We start from the raw sequence: 25,893 nt of genomic DNA on the forward strand, positions 1-25,893 counted from the left end.
CGGGCAGGTGGGAGGGTCCTGCACCCTGTGCTGACCCCGAGCCTGCACCCAGCCAGAGGCTCCTGGTTCCCCCTTCCTCAGCCCTCGCACCGGGAGCTGCAGAGCCCTTCCCAGGAGTACAGGCCATCTAGCAGGGACAAAGGCACAGGCCCAGGCACCACCATTACAACCAGCCCTTGCCAAAACACCCATGAAGGAACACACCAACATCACCTTGCGAGTGTTCAGAAGGACCAGCAGGTCGTTCCCACCCCACCACAGCCCTGAATACCCGTGGATGCTAAAGCAGCGTGTGAACGTCCATGTGAGCTAACTCAGATCCACAGCACATCTGCAGCAGTTTGCAATGAGCGAATACAAGGTCTGTGCTCTGCAAAGTGAGGGGTGAGATTGTGTCCACAGTCACCACGAGCTCCAGGAGACAACCATGGGAAGAAAACCAGGCTTAGAGGGAAACTGGAGAAAAGACTGGGCTGTGAGGTTCATCAGGGCACAGGAGTGGGGGAAAGGGTTAAAGAGGAGGGAAAGAAATGAAGGCTGTGAACGTGGGCAGAGAAGAAACAGCCCCATGACTGGGTGGGTGGGTTTCAGCCAGCCCTAATGCCACCGATCCTTCCTGGATGCCAGCTGTTGATTCCAGCCAGCCGTCCTGTCTCACCCCTTTTCTCACCAAAGAAAGACTATTCCAGACTCTCTGCACCCACTGCTTGCTCTGTTCCCAGTCAGGAGCGGTATGCATTTCATTCCAGAGTTTCTCTTGGTTTTAATACATTTCCATAACTTGTTCTTGATGCCTTTTATGTTTTACTTTGCTGGGCAGCTGCTCTCTCCCCATCCCCGCACGTTCCTGCTTCTCCTTCACAAGCCCTGTTTCCACAGCTTGCATGAGCCCTGTTTGTTTTCTGGTCGCTCCCAAGGCAATGAAAGGTTTCTTTCCGTGCTCCTTGTCCTTGTTTAACACCAGAGAGTCTCTCTGAAGGAGAACTGGCCCTCCTGTCATCCTCTGCTCCCGCAGTGCGTTCGCATGAGAAGCGTGCCCCTGTTTGCAGGGGGAGTTTGGAGCTCCTACCACTGACACGGTCCCTGCTTCCCATATGGAAGGAGCCTGGGGAACTGATGGGAGCAAGGCTGGCCTGGGTCTTGCCTTCATCAGCATCACCTACCTTCAGTGTCACTAAGCCAAGTGCAAGGGTTTAACATTAGCACAAATTAACAGACAAAATGAGTCAATTAGAACTAAACACACAACCAATTGCTTCCTGTTTCGAATGCTTTGAAGCAAACACAGTGCATGAAGTTTTTCTCTTCTTGGTTCCTTTTTTCTACCAAGCCTCAGTTTGGGAGTGCTGGAACGTGTTCTCCTCCCCAAACCCAATGCAGGGTCCCACTCACAGGGCCACAGTGCTTGGCAGCCACAGACAAGAGTCCCCCGTTTCATGTCCCAGAGAGGCAGAGCTAGCAGCCCCAAATCCCACCTCCCCACCAGCTTCCCTCCATACCTGTGGGGCTGAGCTCTCCTGGGATGGGGCCCTGCTCCCGCCCCTCAGCCGGCCGACCAGAGCTGGAGACGTGCTGGGTGTGAAGCGCTTGGCTGCGGATGGAGCTCTTCTGCCACCACAGAGGTGCTTCCTGCAGCCCCCCACTCGGGACATTACAAACCCTAAAAGGTGGAGAAGGACAATCTAGATCTGCAGACTGGCACAGAAGGAGCCACAAGCCTCTTGTCCTCAGCTGTCCCAGGCACCAGCACCTCTGCAGCTCTAACAGGTCAGATAACAGAACATACACAGCTGTCTGCGTGCCAAAACCAACCCGTTTGCCTCAAGATAGACACTGCTGCAGCAGAGCCAAGCACTTTGTGTTGGGCACCACTTCCCATTGGATGTGAGGCTGGACATCCACTCATCCAGACAGGAAGGGGATGCCGTGTACTGACTGGCACCTGGGCTGCAGCAGCAGCAGCAGCAGCGATCAGGGCTTCACAAACACACACCCCAATAAGTGTTCTTACGACTTTTACTTCTGATGTCTGCAGAGACCAAGGGATGAGGGGCTGCTGGCAGCCTGTCCTCTGATGGCAGCACACCTCACAGCACTCAGACACAGAGGCTAGGCTAGGATGAGGATAGGCCAGGATTAGGATAAAGTAGGCTAGGCTAGGCTAGGCTTAGGATTCGGTTTAGGTATTCCAGTTGGAGTGGACCTACAGTGACCATCCAGTCCAAGTGCCTGACCACTGCAGGGCTGAGCAGCAGGTCAGGGAGCAGCCAAAGGCCAGCAGAAGGACAGAGCATAATGCTCTGTGTTCTCCATCTCACACACAGCCAGGGTCCTGCAAGTGGCAGCAGACAGAAACACAGACAGCTCCGGGACACACGTGTGTGGGATGCAGCACTGCAGCCACGCAGACTGAAGACATGCCCATCTTGTCTTTAACACAAGTACGCAGAGATGGAGCTGGGCAGCGCTGCCGCCTCCTGCTGTAAGGGACCCCCCAAACGTGTATCCAGAACAGGGACACGGAACCCAGAAAGTGCCTGTGCATCCTGCTCCCCCAGAACACCCCTCAGCTGCCCACCGGCGTCCCGCACCCCTTCACTGCACCCAGGCCAGGGCCGGCTTGGGGTTGGTTCAGCTGCTGCACCCCGTGTTAAACAGAGCTGTCCTGGATTGATGAGGGTCCGTAAGGCCACTATTTCACATGACCTCTGTCATTTTGTTTTGACAGGAGCCAGGAGGGGAAAGCTCCCCCTCACCTCCTCTGGCTCCGGTCTGTCTCCTCCTTCTCTGTCACACCGCAGTGACAGTAAGAACCCAGATCAAAGGCCCAAATAAAACCATGGTCACAGGTGTTAGAGCAGGAGGTGACCAGAGGTACCTGCACTCACCTCACTTTGTTCTCCCAGACAGGCAAAGCAGGTGACAGCTGCCGGGTCAGATGGATGGTGGCTGCGACCTCCAGCTCTTCCCAGAGAGAAATACCTGGGACCATTAAACAGACATTGTGTTTACAGGAGACCTTATAGCAGACAATAATTTCCCATGGGAAGACTAGTTCGAGGCATTAATTGTTTCTTAATATTCTTAAACAAGTTCAGCCTGCTTTTCATCTTGACACGAATTTAGCATAAGTATTTTGGAGCTTGTCTTCATTAGGAAAAGACATCAAGAAAGGATGTGGGTAGTTAATCCCAACAAATGCATGCTTAAGCTTTAGACCTGTAAATTTTTCCCAGTAGTTAGGAATGCTTTTGGGGAACTCTGTCTGTTCAACGTGGCTGTCACAGCCTGACTGCTGGGGCTGCTTCTCCCCCCGCAGGTCCCGCGAGCCAAGGCCCTGTACACCTACCGCGGACACAACCCCGGGGAGCTGAGGTTCAACAAGGGAGACACCATCGTGCTGCTCCGACAGCTGGACGAGAACTGGTATTTGGGGGAGGTCAACGGGGTCAGCGGCGTCTTCCCAGCCAGCTCGGTGCAGGTCATCAAGCAGCTGCCCCTGCCACCGCCCCTCGGCAGGGCACTCTACAGCTTCGACCTGAGGAGCAGGGACAAGGCGGAGACCAAGGACTGCCTGACGTTCCACAAGGTAACACCCCCCGCAGCACCCTGGGCTGCTGCTTCTTCGGGCTCTGCTCCATAGGAACTCCCCTCTGGCAATGGGGGAGGTCCCCAAGCCCCCTCAGACACTGCTGGTGGCTGCCAGACCCCCCAGCAGGGGCTCGCACGGGTACATCCAGAGAGCGATGCAAGCGCTGCCCCCAGTCCCTTCCCTCCCCTCAGCTTCTCCCCCTTGCTGCTCTCAGGACCAAAGGAGATGTCTAGGAGACACCTCCTGCTACACTAAAGAAAATTGCCTCCAGGCCCAGGGCACATCATTTATGCAGCTGGAACATACCTGGTCTACTTGGGGCGTACATTTGCAGAGCAATAGCTGAACGTTTCCTGCCTTCCTCTCATTCCCAAAGCCCAGAGCTGTATTTACTTTGCTAGAAGATGTGCTTGGAGTAACTGCACCTCCCAGTCAGCTGTCCTCACAGCAAGGTGAGGCATGGCCAAGCAGAGCAGAAAGCGCTGCCCAGAGGCATCAGGGCCCTAGCAGAGAAGGCACCTCTTTCTCCATCCAGCTGACAGCACCATGCAATGCTCTCCTCGCTCCCACGGGCAGGACAAGGCAGCTGTGGTCCAGGGCAGGTGTCCCCAGGGAGTCAGTGGCTGGCAGGGAGCAAGAGAAGCTGAAAAGCCAGGTGCCAGCTCTGGTCTCCGACTAAGGGGGGGGGACTGAAGAATAAACCCAGTTCTGAGCAGCCCCATCTCCAGCAGCTCTATGAAACAGGGGCTGTCAGCTCTCCAGTGCAGACGCAGAGAGGCTGGGCAGCCAGCAACCCTCCCTTCACCGTCCAGACCCACTTAGCAGGAGCCGCCCCCCTCGGCTTTCTGCCACCTGCGTTTGTGTTTTCTCTTCCACCCCGCTGGCCTTTGTTTCAGGCTCACTCACTGTGTGTGTTTGCCTCAGGAGGCGGCACTCAGCTCCCCTCCCACAGCCACTTCTCACCGGGGAGTTACCTAACAGAGAGAGATGCTCCTGCAGAGGCGGGAGCACCTCCTGCCCCCAGGTTTGTGACAGCGCTCGGCTGTCACCTATGGAATGACAAAGCCTGGAGCACCCCTTGGGTAACGTGGGGGTGCAGTGCCGGTGCCGGGTCCTCCTCCAGCCGTGCACAGACTGGAGGGTGCCACCTCTCTCCAAACCCCCTCAGATGTGAGGTATCCCCCCGGAGCCCCAGCAGGCAGGGAATCTCTGCTTGGGGATGCTGGAGCCTCAGCTAGAGGTCCCAGGAGCAGCGTTTGTCCCCCACAGCCTGGCCTCAGACAGCAGCTCTGCCCTGGGCAGCTCAGTCTGGTGTTTTTTACAAAAAACGAGCTGGGTGTGAGAAACCAATGGAACTAATGAAAGCTGAACAGCTTACTGCAGGGTTAATACAAACCTCCCACCAGTTCAGATGGAAACTTCAGGCATGTACTCTGCAGGGGTGTAAATACCCCGCAGGAACAGCCCCCTCTGCCCCCTTCCCCCATGGAGTCATTGCAAGTTTAGCCCCAAAGTTCAGGAATTAGTTCAGAAGAGGGAAAACCATAATTTGCTTCCTGTAAAACTCTCCTTACATCCCCTGGGCACGTGGCAGCTCTCCTTAGAAGATGAAATCAAAACATCTTAAGAGCTCAGCTTGAATTCTGCTGGGCTGCTCAGAAACCTGGGCCCTGCCACAGAGACGGAGCTGTCGGTCCTTACAAGGGAGGTTCTTTCCTCTGGAGTATTTGAATGCCTGTGCCCTGGCAGTGCCAGGTGATTTCCCCTCCCGAAGCAGCCATCTCAGCAGTGTGACACCAGTTACCTCAGCACTTACACAGAGGTTTTCTTCCCCTGGTTTGTAGCTAAAATGCCATTTCCATTATTTGCTGTGTGCGTGGCCATGAGAGGCCCTGCCACGCGATGGGAGGCAGCCAGCCAGCCAGCCAGCAGCTTTTCATGTCCTGGCCCTCAGACGGGTGTCCACAGCCCTGACCCAGCCACGCTCACACCTGTAAATTAAAAACAAGTTTGAGCCTGGTGCAGAGCAGGGCCAGTGAGCTGGTGCTGCAGGACACAGTCCTGGGGGACCCGAGGGGCCGCACCGCCCAGGATGCTCCCTGGAACAGCCCACCCACCCTCACCCCACACCCCGGCTGCCATGCCGTGCTCCTGCCCTTCACCAACAGCACCACCGGCCCGGGCAGAGCCGGTGAGAACAGAGCACAGGTGCCCAAGCCAGGACCATCCCACCTCGTGCGTGGAGGGGGCACAGCCCAGCCACCCCCGTGCCCACCCAAAACCGGCACCCAGGGACAGAGCCCTCGTCCCAGCCCACCGCTGCCTCAGTGCAGCCAGCGGCTCTCCCGCTCCCTCTCTGCAACGCAGCGACTGGGAAAACAAGCCCACAATCCAGGCAGAACAGCAAACCAGCGTTTTGAACAGGTTCTGCTGTAGCTCTCGTATCGCTCTGTCTGCTGGGGACCTGCCCCTGAGATCCCACCTGCCTTCCAGGGGCTGCAGGGGGGACGCCTCTGCCTGTGCCAGGTCAGCGCGTCCTGGGCGGCGTTCCTGGTGTTCCCGGCACTCCGGCTCCAGGGACCTTTCAGCTGCCCGCTCCCCACAGCATTTTGTCAGCACTGGTCTAGACATTAATTGTATTCCTGCAGTTTAGCTTGAGATGCAGGGTGTAAATGGCACCAGCCAGGATTCCTAGAAATAAAATTAATACTTGTAATCATGGTAATTACAGCAAGCACGTCTTTGTGGCTATTTTATGAAAGGACGGCAGTAAAACGTCTTATTTGAAGCTCTAATATATTTTGTAAAATGTCTTTTCATTTAATGAAATCATTTCAGCCTCAGTAATTACTCGTGGAAGTCTGGCGCTGGCAGAAAGCTGTGCGTTCGGGCCACGTGAAGCCACCGAGGAACTCGGTATTAAGGATGGAGACGGCAAGGGTAGGGCTGTTTGGGACATGCCAGGCTCTCCGAGGCTGAGACACTGAGGCTTCTGCCCCAGTCCATTCGCTCCTCCTGGTGCTTAGAGAAGGCAGAAGATGCTTTGGTTCAGGCTGAAGATGCAGCCTCTCAAGATGAGATGCTGCTGCCTTACGTGTGTACGTACACACTCACCATGGTTTCTACACCCTGATGTAAGGAGTAAGGAGGAGGGAAATGTGAAAACAGCCCCCGCTTTAAAACAGCAGCGCTGGGAGACGCTGTCCCTGTCCTGCCTGAGCGTAACCCTGGCTCATCCCAGGGTCGGGCACGGTGCCTCCCACGAGTGGGTGCAAATCCGTCCGTGTCAGCAGTAAATCCTGATTAATTGCCCCGGCAGCCGGCGCGGTACAAACACTGTCACCACATGCCCTTTGCCGTCCGTCCTGTGTGATCAGCAGTTCCCAGGAAACACTGTCTGAACGCTGCCCACACGCAGGCTCGGGCCCGGCTCCTCCTCGTTAAGCCGGCAGTTAACAAGCCAGCCCTGTTCCCTGGAAGCAGCACCAAGCGCGGGTGCTTCAGCCCACAGAGGCGTAACCGGGCAGATCTCCTTGTGCCGGGAACACCACTGGTGGGGCGGAAAAGGAAGGGGTGCCCAAACGTCCCCTCTAATCTGGAACAGTGCTGGAGAGCCGTCCCGCTGCCCTTGCAGAGCTCTGGCAGGACACGGGCTCTGTCCGGTGCTGGGCAGCAGCGCTCAGCCTCGGCAGCACCTTGTCTGAGCAACAAGTTCTCCCACAACCGGTTTTACTGTGCACGTGGGATTTGTCACCAAAAGCGGATCAGGGACAGGACTGGGCCACGAGCTTAAAGATCACCCGTAACATCATCTGAACCCTGCCCACAGCTCTGCTGCCAGATGGGGAAAGAGAGGAAAGGGGGAAACTGTGCCAGGTGTAACTCTGACTTGTGCCATCGCCTCTCCCTTTGTCTCTTCCAGCCAAACACCACTGCACGGCAGCTCCTGCAGACCAGCAAGAGCCACTGGTCCCCCCAGTTTAAGTGTGCGTCCCTGCGAACGGCGTCTCCCAAAGCGAAGGGCGCAGATTCGCCGGCTTTCCCCAAGGTGCCCGACTCCAGGCGCAAGAGCCTGCGGCAGTTCTCCATCACCACCGCCCTCAACACCCTCAACCGGATGGTCCACGCGCCCGGCGAGCGGCAGGCGCTGGAGATCAGCTCCCCCGTGCTCATCAGCTCCAGCAACCCCACCGTGGCCACCCAGAGCAGCGAGAAAGCGGAGTTCCCCTACGGCACCCCTCTCCAGGTAAGGCTGCGGCGGGAGCGGCACGAGCCCAAGGCGCGAGCGGTGGGTACAAACACTGAGCACACAGGCAGCGAGTCGGAAAGATAAAGCCCAGACCAGCAAAGCCAGAGCACCCGTGCTCGTGGCGCTGGTGAGATGCGTCATCCGCATCAGGCTGCCTGGGATATTCTCCCCTCCTGCTGAACTGCCAGGGTCTGTCTGCAGAGGTCAGGGGCCCGAGGGAATTCATAAGAAGAGGAGTTAAGTTGTTAGAGTGAGTAAGCGGGGATAAAGCACATCCCTGCTCTGATTCCCGCCCGCTGCAGCGAGCTCCAGCTGCACGGTGGGAGCCAAGAGAGAGCTTCACCTGCAGACCAGAATGTTTTCTGCTTCAGAAAGCAGTACGTAACTCCTGCCCAGCCCACGTCCTCTGCCTGCACCATCCAGGCCTGAACCGAGCAGCTTCTGCTGAGGAGGCAATTAACAGAGCCCTTGCCGGGCTGAGATCTAAACCTGGGACCAGCTGAATTTGGGGCTGAGGTCACAAACACAGACTCACCTTTGCATTTTACCCGCTCTTTCCGTTAGCAGAGAAAAGATTCTCGCTCCTTCTTCCCCCTCTGACTGAAGATCTCAGTACAGAATCTTCACAGATCACCTGAAACAGGAGAAAAGGGGCTTTGGTTAGAACCTATTGAGGTTGCTCTTAGACTTTGTAAAGCTCTAAGGCAGCCCCTGGTAGTTTGGGGCCTGTGCAGTAAAACCCAGCAGGCAGCAGCCCCGGCCATTAGATCCCGTTTTAAGGGAGAGGAACTGAAGCTCACAGCAGGACTGTGATTCAATCAGAACAGCCTCACAAGCCCAGTATAATGTTACCAAAGCGACCTCGGTGTCACTGTCAGCAGCAGAAGTGACAGCGGGTCTGTTGACAGGCTGGGATCTCCTTTTCAAGAACACTTTTGCTCCGAGGTTTGTGGGAAGATCTCTGCTGTCTACAGGGCCACACAGGCTGCAGCTTTTCCCTCCTCCACCTCTGGGTCTGGTTGCAGTGACTGACCTGCGAACCCAGACACAGGCTGCCAGGCTGGACACTGGCCACTTGTCCCTTTCCCTGGTGCTAATCAGGTGGAAAAGCAGTGGGGTTTCTTTGTTGATAAGGCAGCTGATCCTGATCCCTGCTCACCAGCTCCTGGTGGAAGTTGGGCTTCAAGTAAATGCTGAGGCTTTGGAGAAACAGCAGCACATCTCTGAAAGCGTGGTAGTTCCAGGGCAGCTAAACTCCAGACACAACAGTACCTGGAAGGAGAAGATCCATGTTAAACTCCTCCAGATAAGATCGAGCTTCGGAAGCAATGAGCAGCTGTGTGCCGACTGCCAGCCCCAAAAACTCAGCCCCGGAGTACAAGCACCAAGGTGGGGTCTTCTGTTATTAGCAATATAGTAAAGAGTGGGATGAATCACACCCTTAATTGCTTCCGTGCGCTTTCATGCTCCCCAGTAAGTCTGCAGAGGTTGAGGAGCCTGGATCTTTGTGGGTGGTCACCAATATGGTGCAGCAGATGGAGCTGAGCCTGCAGCTGAGCCCAGCCTTCCCGGCTTGGGCTGAAACCCTCTCCAGGGTTCAGGCACGTGCTGCGGCCGTGCTGCATCAGGAGCAGCGATGGAGCCAGCCCCAGGCAGCACAGCTCCCCGAGGAGCTTCTGAGACCCCGCGGGCAGAGTCCAGCAACTTCAGAGAAGGAAGCAGGGGAGGATTTAACCGGCTGAGTGGGAGCTGAGACCACGCGCAGGGCTGGATCCCCTCATCAGGCAGGCATGGGTGAGGGGCGTGGGGTAGGCTGGGCAAGGGGAGGGGGTGGAAGGTGCCCCCAGCCCCTGGCACCAGCACTGATGTCTGCTCTGCTGCGCATGGGAAGGGAGCAGCAGGTGAAGCTGTGGAGGCTGCGTGGGGTTAGTGGTGAATCACTGGCTGTAGGAACGCACTCCACAGCAGCCACCCTCCCCGGCAGCCAGGGAAAGTCCTGCTCCCCACCCGGAGCTCCCCAGGGAGCCCGGGAGCAGCCGCAGCCCCACACCCGAACGCCGGAGCTTCTCTCACCCTGCAAAGGGAGCTGCCCCGTCAGCAGCACCTTGGCCCTCGCTCACCCGGAGCGTGCCGGCCATGGAGCAGCCTTTTGTCCTTTCAGACAGTGACCTGGGTTCGTTCCCTGCCCAAGAGCAGGATGCAAGGTCTGAGGAGAGCCACTGGAAGGAAAGGACCTGTGCTGCCAATGGTCTGATGCTAAGCAGGGGTTAGGATCACAGAGTGGGATCCCCACATCAGCCGTCACTCGGGGCTGGGCAGCAGAGCAACCCCAGCAATCAAACTGGAAACCAAGGTCACCATTGCTACCCTCCCCTGTGCAAGGAGGCTTCCAGACAGGTACTGAATGTACACTTGGATCCAGTATTTAAAGAAACAATCCACACCTTTGGAACAGATACACGCACTGCTTTCCTCAGAGCAGGGGTCAGAACAAGGGGGATTTCCCAGTAGCTACACGACATGTGCCCCAGCGAGGGGGCTGCATGTGTCTGAGGGAGACAAGGAGGGGCACAGCATCCCCTGCAGTGCCCATGCCCGACACATCCCTGGCAGAGCCCTGTGTGCAGGGCCACTGGTGCTGGGCAGCGGCTGCAGGGGCTGCACCGTGGGCAAGGCAGCAGCAGCGGGGCTGAAGGGGCCCGTAGGGCTCCCCCAAACACAAGCACCTGCCCAGCGTTTCCACCTGGGATCACATCGGACTCATTTCGGACCATAAAAGGGAATACCCACACTGCTGCCAGCCTCCTCCTGCCCTTCCTTCCCTCCGCGGTGCCAAGCTGGGAGCAGAACCAGTTTGCAGGGCTTGTGCCGCGCCGTGTCCATGCATGTGCCGCTTGTGCAAGCGGGACTGCGCCCTCCCTGCAGGCCTGCAGCGCTCAGCACCCTGCGCCCCGTCACCGCTGAGCCCTGTGCTGCGGTCAGGAAGCGCCTGGCTACCAGCTGCTGCTGCCCTGTGCTGCCCCTGCAAGGCAGCCCATCACCCTGGGTCTGGGCTGCTCGGCTTTTCTACGTTAGCAATGACCTGGAACTTGCAGGACCCGGCTGCCAGCAGAACCGAGAGCACATGGTGCAGGGAAGGTCCCCCTCTCCACGAGGTCTCCTTAATGCTCTGGGTGGGGAAGGGGCTATGGCAGGGTGCTGGGGAGAGCAGCCAAGCGAGGAACCACATTGGTGACCAGTGAGATGGGGAGATGGAGCAGGGAAAGGATCCAAGGAGAGGCAGGAAATGAAAGTCTTTGTACTTACCAGGGCTTGCAAGGTACTCACAGCAGATCAGCACAACTGAAAGCTGAAATCCCTTACACCGGCCTGGAAAATACTGCAATCTCTATCCCCTCTGTTGAGAGCAGGAAACCAGCATTGGCTCAGGCTCCGGAGGAGTCGCTGCTTCCAAGCGCAGGGGGAGCAGAGAGATGAAGGGCATTTAGCTTTTCACTGAGCAGTGGACATCTCACCATGGCTCTGCCAGGAAAACCAGCTAAACATTGTCATTTCGGTCCAGTGCAGGAAAAACAAACTCCAGATCCCCAAAGTTCAAAGGTTTTGATTACCAAAATCATTAAAACAGAGTTATAATTGCCAGTCAACTTCATTTATATGGGAGGCTGCTCTGGCCCTACCTGGGCTAGAAAATGAGGACCTCAAAGAGGGTTTGAAGCTCACCTGCCCCTCCAGGTCCAGAGACAGAAGCTATAGTTGCTGGGGGTTTTTAATTAACTTAATTTACTGGAGAGCAGCAGAGCTGGTGACTCACTTTTTCTTCCCTAGGTCCTTGCTAAGCCAGTGCCCCAGCACCACGTTACAGACGTGGCCACTAGAAATTAGAGTTGAAACGAGTAAGAGATTAAAGCCCTGACAACCTGCACCATTAAAGATCCTCTGGTCTTTGCTGGGGAGCACGGCTGCCAGCCACATCCCAGCCCCGTGACTCCTGCTGGCCCCAAGGTCCCCGGGACGCGGCTGCAGCCGTCCTGCCTTGCTGGGACCCTCGCATGCACCCCCGGCGCTCCCGCCACCGAGCGACCCGGCTGACACCTTCCGGCGTGCGCAGCTCCGCGCTTGGGATGGGGATGAGCTGCCTGCTCACGGCTCTCCAGCCAGGCCCAGCACGGAGCGGCAGCACGAGGGAGCATCCTGCGGGTGCCGGGCTGAAGGCCACTGTCCTGTGCCCCAGAGCCAGGGCCCAGCCTCTGCCAACAGCCCCACGCTGCCCGGTGCTCCCCTGCGACCCCTGCTCCCAGTCTGGCTGTGCTGCCGGCACGGCCACGACCAGACAAGCAAAGCTCAGGGGCAGAAACCCAACGGACAGAGAGGCACAGGCAGGGCTGCCACAGACGGGCGGGTTTGGTTCCTGGGACCTCCCTGGGCCAGGCTCAGCGGCACCACTTGTCCTCACCACTTTGGGGAAGGAACGTTGCCGTGAAAGGTGGCGGAGATACCCCCCAGGACACACCACGGTCCCCAGAGCCGAGCAGCACACGGCGTGGCAGCGCTGCTCCCTCCATCCCTGCCCCAGACCACAGCCCCTGCGCCTGTGAAGTGAGATAACGAACCCTCCTGCCTCGGCGGGGCTGGAGACCTGGCTAATCCCCTAATGCTCGCAAAGCCCTTGGAGCGGCTCCGAAGCAAGGCAGTAACAGCAGCACAGGGTATTATTGCCTTGGCTCTGGCCCCCCCAGGACAGCCCACCTCTAGAGGAGGGAGATGGTGTCCTTGTGCCAGCTAATCCTCTGCCTCACTGCTGGGCAGGGAGACAAGGCGGCCAGCCAGGACTGGTCAGAAATTTCACCTTAAATTGCCGGCTTTTGGCGTCTGTAAGACAGCCAGGCTTTCAGCTGAAAGGGAAGGGTCTACCTTCCCCAGAAAACTCGGTTTTCACTGAAGGACCCTGCACCCTGATTGCTACATAAGCGTGCAGCCAGCACGGGAAGGATCCCCTGTCACCCAGCTCCCAGCAGGATCTAGCCCAGAGCCTTCCTTCATGGGTGCATCTACAATTCCCTCACCAGATAAAGACCCTGAGCTGCAAGTCCGACTGAGGGGGAGGACACCAGTCACCAGTCACGCTCCAGGAGACGTGGCCCCAACAGAGGGGAGAACTGCAGGGAGGCACTTGGACATCTCTTGGTGGAAGTACTTTGTGCAGCCAGCCAGCCTGCTTCAGGGGGGTTATCTGCCTGCTCTCCAGATGGTTTGGGGAAAGGATTAACGTAAATAGCTCCAGTACCAATTACTTTACCTCTCGTTCAAGCAGCCAGCAATGAAGCACTAACCCACTTCACACCATCAACAAGGTGAAACACGTCTTGTTCTTGGCATCTGGAAGCTGCCGGGAACACGCTGGAAATGGAAGCACAGAGTTTAATCAGCCTCAGAGAGCTCATCCCATTTCCTTCCCTGTCTGCAGGGCACGGAGCAGGGCTGCTCTTCAGGAGGCTGGCATCTGTAGAAACTTCTCCCACTCTTCCCACTCTGAACAAAGCCCTGTCTCCTCACAGTGCCCCGTGGACGTGAGGCCTCTGCAGAGATCAGTGCGAGGGGACAGCTGCCCATGGCGGGGCCATGCTGGAGCCCAGCGAGCACGAGGGGCACGTACCCAAACCCAGCTCTGCAGAAGAACAGGGACACTGTGCAGGCAGGTGCAGGGACACCGTGCAGGCAGTGCTGGGGTGGGGGCAGCTGCCGGGTGCTCAGCACTACACCGGGTGGAGGATGTCCGACGGCACACACCTTGCCTCAGAACCCCCAGCATGTGGACATCACCCCACCTGCGAGGCGCAGAGGGACGAGGGACAGGCACACCCAGCATGCAGCCCATGACAGGGAGGGCCAGAGGGTCAGCAGGGACAGGCACTCTCCTGCTGCAGGGTCTGGCATGTTTGGGGCACACGGTTACCTTGACAGCAGAAAGGGGCTGAGACTCCTCCACAGAGCACAAGAGACCCCTACGAGAGGGCAGAGGGGGCATGGGGCTGGCTGGCAACTCTCTGTAGACACCCAGTGATGCTGGGGAAAGGGGCAGCCCAAACCAAAGGTACCCCCAGCGAGGTGCCTCCGCCCTGCTCTCGTGCTGCCCATACCTGGCACTGCCTGTGCACACGGGTCTGGGAAGCTCCTTGGAACACCACAGACGTGGTAAATAGCTTTAATAACAGTTATTAAAAGATCACTGGGGCAAGGACTGTATTATTTAGGGTTTAGACAATGCCAATACTCCCATCTGGAGCTAAATAAATACCAAGTGAAAGAGCAGTGATGGCACCAGTCCTGCTGACTGGACAGTCTCCTCCTGGGTAGCAAAGTCTGGGCTTGAAACGCTGTGTTCCCAAACTCCTCCTCCTTCCTGAAGTGAGTGATGGAACCAAAGGTCCTCACCTTGTGCAGAGGGGTGAGAAAACACTGAGCACAAGGAGAGAGGTGAAGGAGCATCTCCCTATTCATGGGGATCTTATATATGGCATTAGCAAGGATGGCAGGCGTAGGGCTCAAACGTACCCCCCGAAAGTGACAGCTGCCAGGTCAGCTGAGCCCGTTCCATCATCGCTCCCAGAGCCTCCGCACGCTGTCCCAGCATGGGCCTTATCCCCAGGGTGGGACAGGCACTGTCAGCCCAGGCGAGCCGTGCCCTGGGTAGCATCCCGGGGTTGCAGCAGAGGGACCCTGCGTCTTCCTCTCACGGCCTTGTTGGGGTTTTTTGGTGGTTTTCTTTTTTTTGGTCAAATGCTCCAAACTTCCTTCTCCTGTAACCCCTGTGGTGGTTTGGGGGTTTCTGAAGGGCAAGTGAAGCCTGTCAGATGTTCTCAGCTGCTCTGCCAGTTGCTCGAACAAGCCCATGTTCAGACTCACGTGCTGATCTCATTCCTTGCTCTCTCCCTACAGGTCAGTGCCTCTTACTACCCCACACCGGCACCACTGGGGCACTCGGCGGCCATCGTCACGCTCCCCCATCTGCAGCACCACTTATCAGCTTATATGTACGTACAGAAACTCAGTTACCTTTGGGGGGGTGGCTGGGTGTGCTTCCATGTCCCTTCCCCTTGTGCAGCCAGCGGTTCCTGTGAGGCAGGAGGTGGGTGTGGGGCAGAGCACAGCTCCCTTGTGCTCGGATCCGAGCGCAGATCAGGGTAGCGATGCACTCAGCTGGTCAGAGCTCACACCCTGCTTCCTTTCTTCAGCATCTCTGAAGCTCGACCTGTGTGTCAGCAGCACATTTTAGTTTTTAAATACAAAAACTAATTCCTCCTCAAGTGCCTCTGGTTATTTACTTTAGGGTAGTGAAGGCCGTTGGTGTTTTGAGTGATCCCACCATTATAACCTGCCCAGAGTTAAAATTTGCAGGTCACACACTGGGATGTGGCCCAGCTCTGTAGGCAGCACCAGTAACGAGCTGCCTACATGGTAATTGGCACCTTGGCAGTACTGGGCCAGGCCCCTGGAAACACCAGAGCGCACGAGGAGCATGGGGAAGCCCACAGTGTGCTTGCCCAGACTTAATCCCAAGTGCAGGGTAACTCCCGAGACCTTCACACAACGTGCAGGAGGAGGATTCATTGGAACACTCACTGCTTCCCACAGCTCCCCTTTCCACCCCACATTACCACCCCAGGGCCTGGCCCCTGCCCTCCAGGACGGATCCTGCACAGCTCACACACCCCAGCTCCAAACCCCCTGGTCTGTGTGAGTGCCAGAAGTCACTTCACAGAGATGGGTGTTTCAAGTCAAGCTTTCAGGGGGCTCCTCCGAACCACAAGGAGAGAGAAAGCTGGTTAAAAGTTATGGGGAGGTCCTGCTTATCTGCACAGCTACTCTGCTGCTCTGTTTCTGAAGTAGTATCTGGTAATTGCTGCATTGGTCTGTAGCTCGTTAGTGTTAGGGAGCAGATCATGTTCCCCTTGAAAACAACCCAAAGAACCACAGTGCAATTACAGGTGTTACGCTGGAGACAGAGCAAATGAAAGAACAGATATGGGAAAGGTTTGAAAAATACACCGTTTTCTGGTGCTCCTGCTCTGCTGTGTGGTCACACGTGGTTCACTGCAGGGAACAAAGCTTCACCACCCAGCTGTAGTCCCAGAATCACAGCAGAGAGATCTAGAGGGCATCTCAAATTAGTTTCCAGTCTGGTTTCCTCACCAGCCCAGAGCCATGTCCCTCCTCCTTGTCCACTTCATTCTCCTTGGAGAACGCCCAGTGGCAGTGACTGAAGTCCCAGCGTTAGTGTCTGCAGGGCTCCAGTTGCAGGAGAGTGGGGAAGGGAGGCAGATGGGGTTAACACACCCCTTGCTGTACCAGCAGCGCTCCTCCCACACCTCCAACACCTCCAGATGCTGCTCCAGGGGAGCAGATGCAGGGCCTCTGGCTGGAGGACTTCAAAGGCAGAGCGAACTCTCGATGCTATCGCTCGGACCGAGCTTCTACCCACACCCTTCGTGCTGCTTCGCCCCGGGACAGGGACGCGTTCCCCTTGAGTGGTTATTTCGGGGAGCACTCGCGGTGCAGGGTGAGGAGCAGCAGCGTTCTCCTCCCCGGTGCTTGTTGCCCTCGGCTGGCTCCAGGGATAGAAACCACTGATGAGATCCTCTTTGTGCTCTGTTCCTGTCGGCTCTTCTTTTATTCACACCCCTTTGGCCTCGAGTCACAGGCTCTTCCCTGCGAGTTCTCTCCGCAGTAACGGCAGCACCCAGATACTCCCTGGAAGGGCAGGTTGCAGGGGCTCCAGGCAAGGAGCTGCCACTCCCCCAGAGCCAGCAGCATCGCTATCCAGGCATCCCACACGAGGACAGCCGCTGCCTGCCCCCCCTCACCCCTTCCCTCCCCAGGTGCGTGGCTCTCCACTCCTACGTGGCGCACGGCCCGGACGAGCTGGACCTGCAGAAGGGAGAAGGGGTCCGTGTCTTTGGGAAGGACCACGACGGCTGGCTGCGGGGCATGTCCCTCGTCACGGGCAGAGTGGGCACCTTCCCCAGCAACTACGTGGCTCCTCTCTTCAGGTCTGGTTTTCTAACGTGAGACAAAAGCGTGGGGGGCAGCGAGCGGGTAACACGAGGGACTCGGGGTCCTCCACCGCTGCAGGGGATTCCTGCAGCGCTGATAAGGGCTGGGGACCCCCTGGGTGGGAGGACACCCAGCAGCTCTCACACCAACTCGGCTGCACACACCGCATGGGAATCCCATCGCCTCCAACAGCTGGGTGCCACAGCAGGGAGAAACCAGGGAGAAGAGGGAGCCGGCAGCGATCCCCTCACAGGGGTCAGGATGAGCCAATGGCACAACGTCAGCCTTCATCTGCTTGTCTTAACCTGGGATGTCAGCAGAGACAGCAGCAGTTTTGCCCATGACTCTTTGATTCGGCCCAGGAGCTCCAGCAAAGGGCTGTAGGTGACACAAGGGCAGAGTTTGATGAGTCGCTCTGGCAGGCAGCATGAACGGCAGCGTGTCTGCGCCCAGGCTCACCCTGTACTCCTTTTGGATGGCTCCAGGTTTGGGTTTTTTCCTGCCAGAAGGGATCCCCCAAGCTGAGGTCTCTTTTAAGAGTCAAAACACTGTCGTAGAGCAGGCGTTTAAGCCCAGGACACCAGTGATCTGGCTAAACAAACATGCATTAGAAAAAGCAGTAATTAAACCGTACAGTTCAGGAGAGAACAAAGATTTCCTGTGCCCCTGGCTCCCCTGGGATATGCTCAGGTTGGGCAGGGAAATGAAACAGCTCAGAAGTGTCCTGCTCTGGTTTTGCCAGGAGAAAGTGGGTAAGTCACAGCACCCCTCCCCAGGCAGCGATTTACTGGGGCAGGGGCAGCGTGGCTGGAAACCCACCGTGACGGCCCAGCCCCGGCTGCAGGGGCAGATGGAGCAGGGATCCTGCTCAGGGGGGTCGCTGATTGGAGGGAGTCCCTCTGGGCAAGCTCCTGCTCTCCTAAAGCTGCAGGTCTGACCTCAGCTTTCTTCTCTGTTTCGCACAGGAAATCTAACCTCTCCGACACGAAGATGCCTTCCCCGTACACCTCGTGGACGCTATCGACCTCCTCGCTCTCCTCCCAAGGGAGCATCTCCGAGAACGGCCCGAGACAGAGCCGAGCCCTGAAGTCAGCGCTGCTGCCCGTGCCCGTCACCTCGCCTGGCAGGAGCGCGGCTGCGGCGGCCTCGGGACCCGCATCGCTGCGGCGCGGACGCGGCAGCGCCAGGAAGAGTAAGTGCTCGGGGGTCTCTGGGAGGGAGAAGCCAGATACGTGTGTGTGTCCCAGACCACACTGGCTGCCTGCAAGCTGCACCGGAGCCCTAGAGAAGTGGGTGCTCCAGGACAAGGGCAGCTCCCCGGGGTCCCGCCCAGGCTGGGCTCCTGCGTCAGGCGCAGCATGAGGCCAGCACAGCCCCCCTGTTCTGGGGCTCCCAGCACCCCCTCCCAGCCCAGGCCGAGCTGGGGGCAGACATCCCTGCCTGGCACACGAGCGGCCTCACTGCTACCCAGCTGCATCCCCCTGAGAGCCGGGCACCTGAGAGGGGTCTCACCAAGGGGTCTCGTCACAGCCAGGCTGCAGGAACAGGGACGGGCAGCGTGGTCCTGCCGCTGCACAAGGGGCTGCACACAGAGGGCAGTGCCAGTTTCTAGGTCGAGCATAGCAAAGCCTGCGCTGGGGATTAACCCCCAGGCTGGAGGGGAGGGGTGAAATGCCCAGGGCGGTCAGACCCGGGCAGGGCTGGGGGCGATGCCGGCTGGCTCACCGCACCGACCGGCACCGTGCATGGCACAGCTCCCTTCGAGGGGAGCAGGTGATGCCCACATCCTCGATGGGAGCCTGGCTCAGAGTGCACCGTCCAACCCAAAACATTCAGCCAGCAGAGGAGGGGAGCCCAGCAGGCAGGAAAGGATCCTTATGTGGCCAGCAGAGAAAGGGAGACACAGACTCCAGCAGAGTAAACACGAATCATACCCAGACAGTGATCCCAGTCTCCACAAGGGATGGCACAGCTATCTCAGCAAACCCAGCCTGGGAAGCCCACAGCACCCAGCAGCGGGCACAGAAACAGCAACACACAGATCTAATCCCTAATTATACACACACAACCTTGGGCTCTAAATTAGCCTCTGTTGCTCTGCAGAGAGGCCTTGGAATTGTCATGGATGGCTCCAGGCACTTTGGCTCATGCTCAGAAGCAATTTCTAATAAAGGTTAATTTAGAGCATTATCAGGAATTGTTAAGAAAGGAGCTCAGAATGAGAGAGCAGAACTCAGGGTGTGCCGCTGGGGGAGTGCGGTGAGCTCACATCCTGGACACGTCACCTATTCCTGGGACTCAGAAAGAACAGAGAAATTCAGGAAAAGTATGCAGGGGAGTGATCAAGGGAACAGCATTTCAGGAGAGAAAAATTCAGCTTGAAGCTGAGATGCATAAAATCAGGAGTAGCCTGAAGGTGAGACAGGATCCTTCCCCAGAGCAGCAGGAGTGACCCAGTGGGTGCGAAGCCCAAAGCCTCCCCACAGCGAGGGGGAAACCTCCACATCAGCTCCTGTTCTCTTCACCATGTGAAGCGACACATACTCCTCACTTCCCTGTGCTGGGGGGTGCTGGGAGGGCAGGGGGAGGCAGCCTCAGCGGACACGTGGCTGGCAGCAGAGCCCAGGTCCCAACACCTCCAGCCTGCCCCAAAGTTCCCCACTTTGGTAACTTCAGGGGGGGTTTGACTCCTTGCAAAGGCTCATGCAGAGCTGCTGGGTGGGTTCCTGCCAGCGAGGCTGGCACAGCTTGTCCCTGAGCCCACACGCGCTGGGAACACATTTCCAAGGGTCTGTGGGCAGCCGCGTTGCCCAGCGCCAGCGGCAGAGCTGCCGTGGCCCCTGCCAGAGGCAGACAGTGTTACCACACACTGGTCCCAGTGCACAGGGGTAGGTGAGAGATGATCCCAAGGAGCTGCAGCCCCACAGCATCCCGTAACCACGGCTCCCCACAGCCTCTTTGCTTTGTACCATGTTGTGTTCCTGCTGACTCACCTCCTTCCCATGGTTCTTGCTCTCCAGACGGATCCCTGCAGAGGCCGGGGCAGGCAGGGACCCTCGTGCCGGTTGCCGGCTCCCTCAGGCGTCCCCCCACGGCTGCGGTGCGACCTCAGCAGCTTCAGCTCTACCAGCACGCCAGCCCCCAGCCGCACAGCATCCCTCCCGGGGCGGGCACAGCCGAGGCAGGACTGAGGCCAAACTTCGCCCACGACGCTTCAGCGGCGCTCGCAGCCAGAGCAGGGGAGAGCCGAACTCCCTCCGTGTGCAGCTCGGTGATCCTGGATGCCAGAGACCCTCCAGCGAAGAGCGAGGCCGCCCCGAAGCCGCCCGCATCGGCCCCGCCGTCCATCCTGGTGAAGCCAGACACCTCCCGCAACAGCGCCGAGAAGGTAACGGCCGGCGTCTCCCCGTGTCTCCAGGGGTCCCTCCAGTCCTCATGGCACCAGCTCTCGGTGTCAGCCCAGCACTGACCCGGGGCAAAGTCCTCAAGGGCTCCATTCCCAGCAGGTTTCCTTGGGTAGAAGCCCCTGGGGCAGGCACCTGCACCAGGAAACCAGATGTTTGTGTTGCTGGCTCTGACCTCAGGCGAGGTGCTGCAGGGCCTCACTCTGCATAGACCAGTGTTCAGTCAGGATCCAGTCTGAGGTCAGGAATAGGCAAGAGCCCACCCAGGTCCCCGAGATTTTGGGTGCAAATGAGGAAATGCAGCCCCAGGTGCTGGGCTGAGCGTGAGGCTGGGCTCTGCCCTCACCACCCCCCTCCTGCTTGGGCTGAGCCATTTGCAGCCAAAATTTCTTTCCCCTCTGGCAGCCAGAAGGGTACTTTGTACAGAGGTGACATCCTCTGTCCCCAGGAAGGAGCCGGCTGCCCCCTCAGCTCGTCCCCGGCTCCCAGGGCGGATGGGGGGCGGGTGGCTGCCCTTCCCACCGTGACTCCTGTCCCTTCTCCTTGCAGCAAGTGAAGACGGTGAGGTTCCAGAACCACAGCCCCCCGCCGCCCAAGCGGCACAGCCTGCAGCCCTCGCCCAGCCTGCCGCGCGGCAGGACCGAGCCCGCAGCAGAAGCCCCCCTGCCCGACGCCGGCCTGCCGGGCCCCGAGCTCCTGCTGCTCTACACGCCCAGGGCCGGCTCCAGCCCCCTGCCCCTGCGCCGGGCGCTGCACCCGAAGGCGCTGTCGCTGGACCTCTCCGGGCAGCTGACCTTCCCCGTCAAGAAGAGCTACAGCAGCGTTTCTGCAAACTGAGGGGCAGCTCCTCCGCCCGCTGACCTCCGTGCTTCCCTTCCCCTCCCTCCTGCCAGGGGCGAGCACCCCCGACCCCCCACCAGCCACCACCCCACCGCTCCCCCACTGGGGTGAGGGGCAGGGACTCCCCCTATCCCAGCCCCCTGGGACCTGAGAGTCCGAGTCTCTCAGGGAACTGGGGAAGCTCCTGAGGGAGCGGGACAGGACAGCATCCATCCCATCCCCACAGGGACAGTCCTGTCCCGCCCACTGCTGCACCAACCGCAGCTGGAGGAGCCCCCAGCCCCAGGGCTGCTGCCAGAGATGCCAAGGGGGTTTGTGGCATCCACAAAACTCACGTTCCTTGGCATCCTGTAAGGCTGCCTGCATGGCACCGGAGGAGGAGCGGGAGGGGAAGAAAGCATGCAGGCATCAGAAATAGTTAAGCTTGTTTTGATCTCCCCGCTGCTGCAGGAAAGCCCACAGAGATCAGAACACTGGTTCATTACCTTCCTGCTTCTGCAGGATAAAGAAACCATAAATCACAGTCAGTCAGCTGGGAGCTGCCGGGTCGCGCTGCCTTTGAGGGGCGGTCGCTCCCGTTCCTGTGCCAGGCTGGGTGCCTGCTCACTTCACTTGGGTTTAGTCCAGATGCTGTAATGCAGGTTAAAAGGTGATGTGAGGAGGGAAGGGATGTGCTGTTACCAGTGGCTTTGACTCTGCAGACAGAAGAGGGATTCAATCTCCATCTCCTCATTGCTTGGCCTCCTCTAATTACCTGTCAGCAGCCCCTGAGCTCACTCCAACTCCTCCCCGCGCCGCACCCACACAGACAGCGCTTTTGTAAATACCCCAGGTGGAACCTGTGGGCTCAGCTCTGTACGAGGATGCGCAAAACACCCATGAACAGAGAGCAGGACTCAGCACCCACCGTGCCACAGCAGCGCCGGCTCGTTTCAGCTGGCCCCACATCCAGCCTCTCCTGCGAGCCCAGGGAGACGCGGGGATTCACAGCCTGCGCTGGCTCTCCAGCACACCCACACGTTGGGCTGCAGCTTGCAGACGTGCCCACCCGAGCCCCAGCCCTGAGCACGGATCTCACAGCAGCAGCTGCTGCAAAATCACATCCTGGTTAATCCCACACAGACCCCACGAAAGCAACTCCCATGGTCAGAGGAAGCTCCCAGAGGCACTGGCACAGCCTCGGAGAAGGACCTGTCCTCTGGAACTGAGAAAAGGGATCAGACAAAGCCAGTTACTACACTACAGCCCCCATTCTGCTCTTCCAGACTCCGTTCATGGAGCAGGAAGCTGCATCTGCCCTGGGACTCCAGCAGCACAAGCCACCGAGGGCATGGGTAAGCTCTTCGCCCTGTGCTCTCCATCACCACTTAAGCTCTTGCAGAAAGCTCCTGACAAGCTGGAAACTGCGAGCTGCAAAGAGGGTGAGTGAGCATGACCCTCAGCAGTGTCACCTCAAGGACAGCTGAGCATCAAGGAGAAGACATGCCCGTTCTTCGCTGAACACTCCTCTCATCACTCAAAAAGGGAACCAGAAGGGTCATGAGCTGCCTCTATAACCCAGAGCACCCGTGTCTCCCAGGCACCTTCAGAAATAGAGAGAGTTGCATGAGGTACATCCAGAACCAGCTCGGGCTGTAGCGTGTGGTGTCGGCTTGGAGGGCAGGGAGGGTTTCCCTGCTCCCGCCCGGCTCCAGCTGTGATCCCACTGCACGCTCCCAGCTTGGCACAGCCCAATCTGTCATCTGCTGCCGAAGCATCTAACACACCCCAAGAGCCAACCTCCCACAGGGCTCAGGGCTGATGCCCATCCTGAGGATTTAGACCCTGCAGAGAGGCAGCACCCGGCTCTGGCAGAGCTCAGCGTCCCCAGGGAGCCGGGACTGCGATGAGCCAGGGACTCTGTGACAGCTCCGATCAAAGATGGTCCCTCGTTATCACAATTAACCCCACCCTGCAAGACCCAGCTCTGTCCCACGAGAGGCAGGCGTGTGAGGCCAAAGAACTTGAAGCTCAGTTTGGGGCTGCAAAAAGGAGCTCGGGGAGCGGGGGACACCAGGAGCATCAGGAAGAGATGCTCAGCATGCCTGGAGCCTGCCTGCACATCTGGGCTCACAACAGCTGGATGCCGCTCACATCCCCAGTTCAGGACGTTGCCATTCACAAAGCAAATCCACCCCCTTATCTTCCCACATCCAGATAAACAGCAGGGAGGTTTCACAGCACCCAGGAAGCCCGCAGACCCATTCAGCTCATTACATGGAGTCTGAAGATAAAGACACTAAAAAGCCATGGATTCTCCTGGCATTGGCCCTTCACCTGCTGTGCTACAGTGCCAAGTGACACCAGTGCACTGTCGTGATAAGTGACAGTGTGGGGCTGATGGGGACAGAGAAAGGGGTGACACTGGTGCACACACAGGCAGCCACGGGCAGTGGCAGGAGGGGAAGCGCTGACAGCGAAAGACGTGCTTCAGTAAAAGAGCAGGCAGCTATTCTGGGATGGATCTCTCAGCTTCTGGCACAGGATATTTCAGCACTTGGATGCTATGGTGATAAGCACCCTAAATATATTCAAAATATGTAGGGAGAGCTGACAACAAGATGCATTTTAAGACGACAGCCCTAATAAGCATCCCGTTCCCATAGATGTACCTGCCCGCTGGTTTCATACCCCCTCACCTTCCCCGTGCCTCCCCGGCACTCCCATCATCCTGACTATGTTATTTCACCAAGGAACATCCCAAGGATGAGAGACAAGACTCATCTTTTCATTTAAAGGCCCAACTAAAGCAGAACCACCAGGAGCCAAGGGGGAGCCCTGTGAGAAGCCCCGAGTGAGGAGCCCAACCAGTGGCCCTTCCCTATGCAGAGGAGCTGATGGTGCCACACAAGACATTGACAGGGTCTGTCAGGGCTCGGTTCTGAGTGCATCAGGCTAAAGACATCTGGGGGAATTCCTCCAGCCGCCCTTACTCTGCCAGGGGGATGCCCACACCGGGTGCCTGGAGCACGAGCAACCTCCCCTTCAGCTTTGGGACACTGGCCTGAAGCACAGCACATCTTCCTCCAGGACCCTCTCAAACCCCTGCCCCTCCCTGGCTGCCCCCACCCATGCTTTTCTTGGCAGCAGTTTTCAGGCAGGCATCACATGCTGGCAGGAGGGAGGCAGCTTTTCATGGAGGTGGGCGAGCTCTTCAAGGGTTTCTATTCTTTTTATATACATCTTTAGCTTCCCTCCTGCCTTCCCACCCTCCAGGCTCGCTGCAGTCCATTTCCCCAGTGACGAGAGCTTAGACATCAGCACTGGGACCCCACTTTGTCACCCACGAGCTGGCCAGGAGGGCAGAAGGTCTCCCCATGCACCCTGGACAGGGCTCAGTGGTACAGAGGGGCTGCTCCAAGTCCCAGCCTGGCTGAGCCACCAAGTCTGCACCCTCCTGTTTTACCCCAAAGCATCACACGAAGCACAGAGGGCAGAGGAAACGTGGGGAAAGGCCAAACGCAGCTGCAGGTCTGTACCACAGTGTGATGTGGTTCTCTAAGGAAAAGTCCCGTTCCCCACCTGCCCTGCTGGAGGCGCAGGCTGAGCCGGGCTCTGTCCATCGCCTCCCCCGGCAGCGCAGGGACGGAGCTCCGGAGCAGGGTGCAAAGCAGCACGGGGACAGGGGGACCATTAACCTGCCTCCCAAGTTCAGGAATTGGGCTTATTTTCTCTCTGTTCATTTCTTATGATTAGTTAATGAATTGGAGCCCAAATCAATCATTCATCAGCACAGCTTTACTTGCCTGCCTAGCCTGGCTGAAACCCTGGAGTGCCTCCGTAATTGGCTGGCCCCTGAGCCTGCGCCGCAGTCACGTTCACTGACAAACCACACAGCAGAGGTAAGAAAATGCAACGTTAACCAATTCTGCCAGATCCTGCGAGCTGAAAAGGCCTCCCCAGCCCAGCCCAGGCACCCTCCTGCCGCAGGGACAGAGGAAGGGACAGTGCCTGGTCACGGGTGGGAATTGTGTGAGGCCGTTCCAGGGGGCAGCAGCTGCTCTGCACTGGCAGATCGCTCTCCCCACAGCCCGAGAGTCACACCCCATCTGGCATCCACAGAAACCCCCTGGGATCAGCCCCTGCCTGAGACACAGAGCACCTCACCATCCCCTGGTTGGGAAACACGAGTCACACAGGAGGCAGCAGTGGCCACGCAGCATCATCCTGCCTGGCCAGGTGTCACCAGCGCCTGCGCTGCCGCAGCGGGACACAGCCAGGCCGGGCCCTTCACCGGCTGGGTTCAGGCACTGGCAGCTCCCACAGAGCTGCTGGGGTGGGTCTGGAGCCACGAGCCCCCCGGCCTAGCCGTGACCTCGAGTTACTTTCAGCTGCTGAGCTCCACAGTCACCCTCAGAGGGCTTCCCCAGCCACGGGGCTCCTCCTCTGATGGGGAGCTCAAGGGGATTCAAATCTTGTGTCTCTGACATGACCCCGTGGTTCCAAGAGCCTGGGGTGGGGGAATCAGGGGATCTCACCCTGATCCCTCTAAGCTTGGGAAAGTCTGCACCATGCAGGCAGCGAGCGTTTGCCTCCTTCCCTCTCCCAAGCAGCCCCCTCTCCCCTCAGGACAGGTCTGTCTTCCAAAACCAGCCCTCAAAAGACACTTTGCAGTCACGGCCCATTCGGGCTGCTCACCACAGCTGAGCCCGGGGTGTGTCAATGGGCACAGGTTCCCCAGCGGGTCTTGTCCTGGCTTCGCTTTTCAAGGCAGC

The 25,893-nt window shown here is 58.2% G+C and overlaps 1 protein-coding gene across 1 annotated transcript in view; it reads left to right on the forward strand.

Moving 5' to 3' along the window:
- Nucleotides 1-21,136, forward strand: part of SH3RF2 (SH3 domain containing ring finger 2) — a gene marked incomplete at both ends in the record, with an annotated part of 32,118 nt that extends 10,982 nt beyond the window's left edge. The window contains 7 exons of the mRNA XM_084268833.1: nt 3,320-3,589; nt 7,515-7,838; nt 14,781-14,875; nt 16,721-16,891; nt 17,861-18,087; nt 19,916-20,283; nt 20,849-21,136. Of these exons, the coding sequence (XP_084124959.1) occupies nt 3,320-3,589; nt 7,515-7,838; nt 14,781-14,875; nt 16,721-16,891; nt 17,861-18,087; nt 19,916-20,283; nt 20,849-21,136 (1,743 nt within the window). The remainder of the gene's footprint in view (nt 1-3,319; nt 3,590-7,514; nt 7,839-14,780; nt 14,876-16,720; nt 16,892-17,860; nt 18,088-19,915; nt 20,284-20,848) is intronic.
- Between the last annotated feature and the right edge of the window lie 4,757 nt (nt 21,137-25,893).

The sequence above is a fragment of the Gallinula chloropus genome, assembly GCF_964237585.1.
Source record: "Gallinula chloropus genome assembly, chromosome: 10".
Lineage (NCBI taxonomy): Eukaryota > Metazoa > Chordata > Aves > Gruiformes > Rallidae > Gallinula > Gallinula chloropus.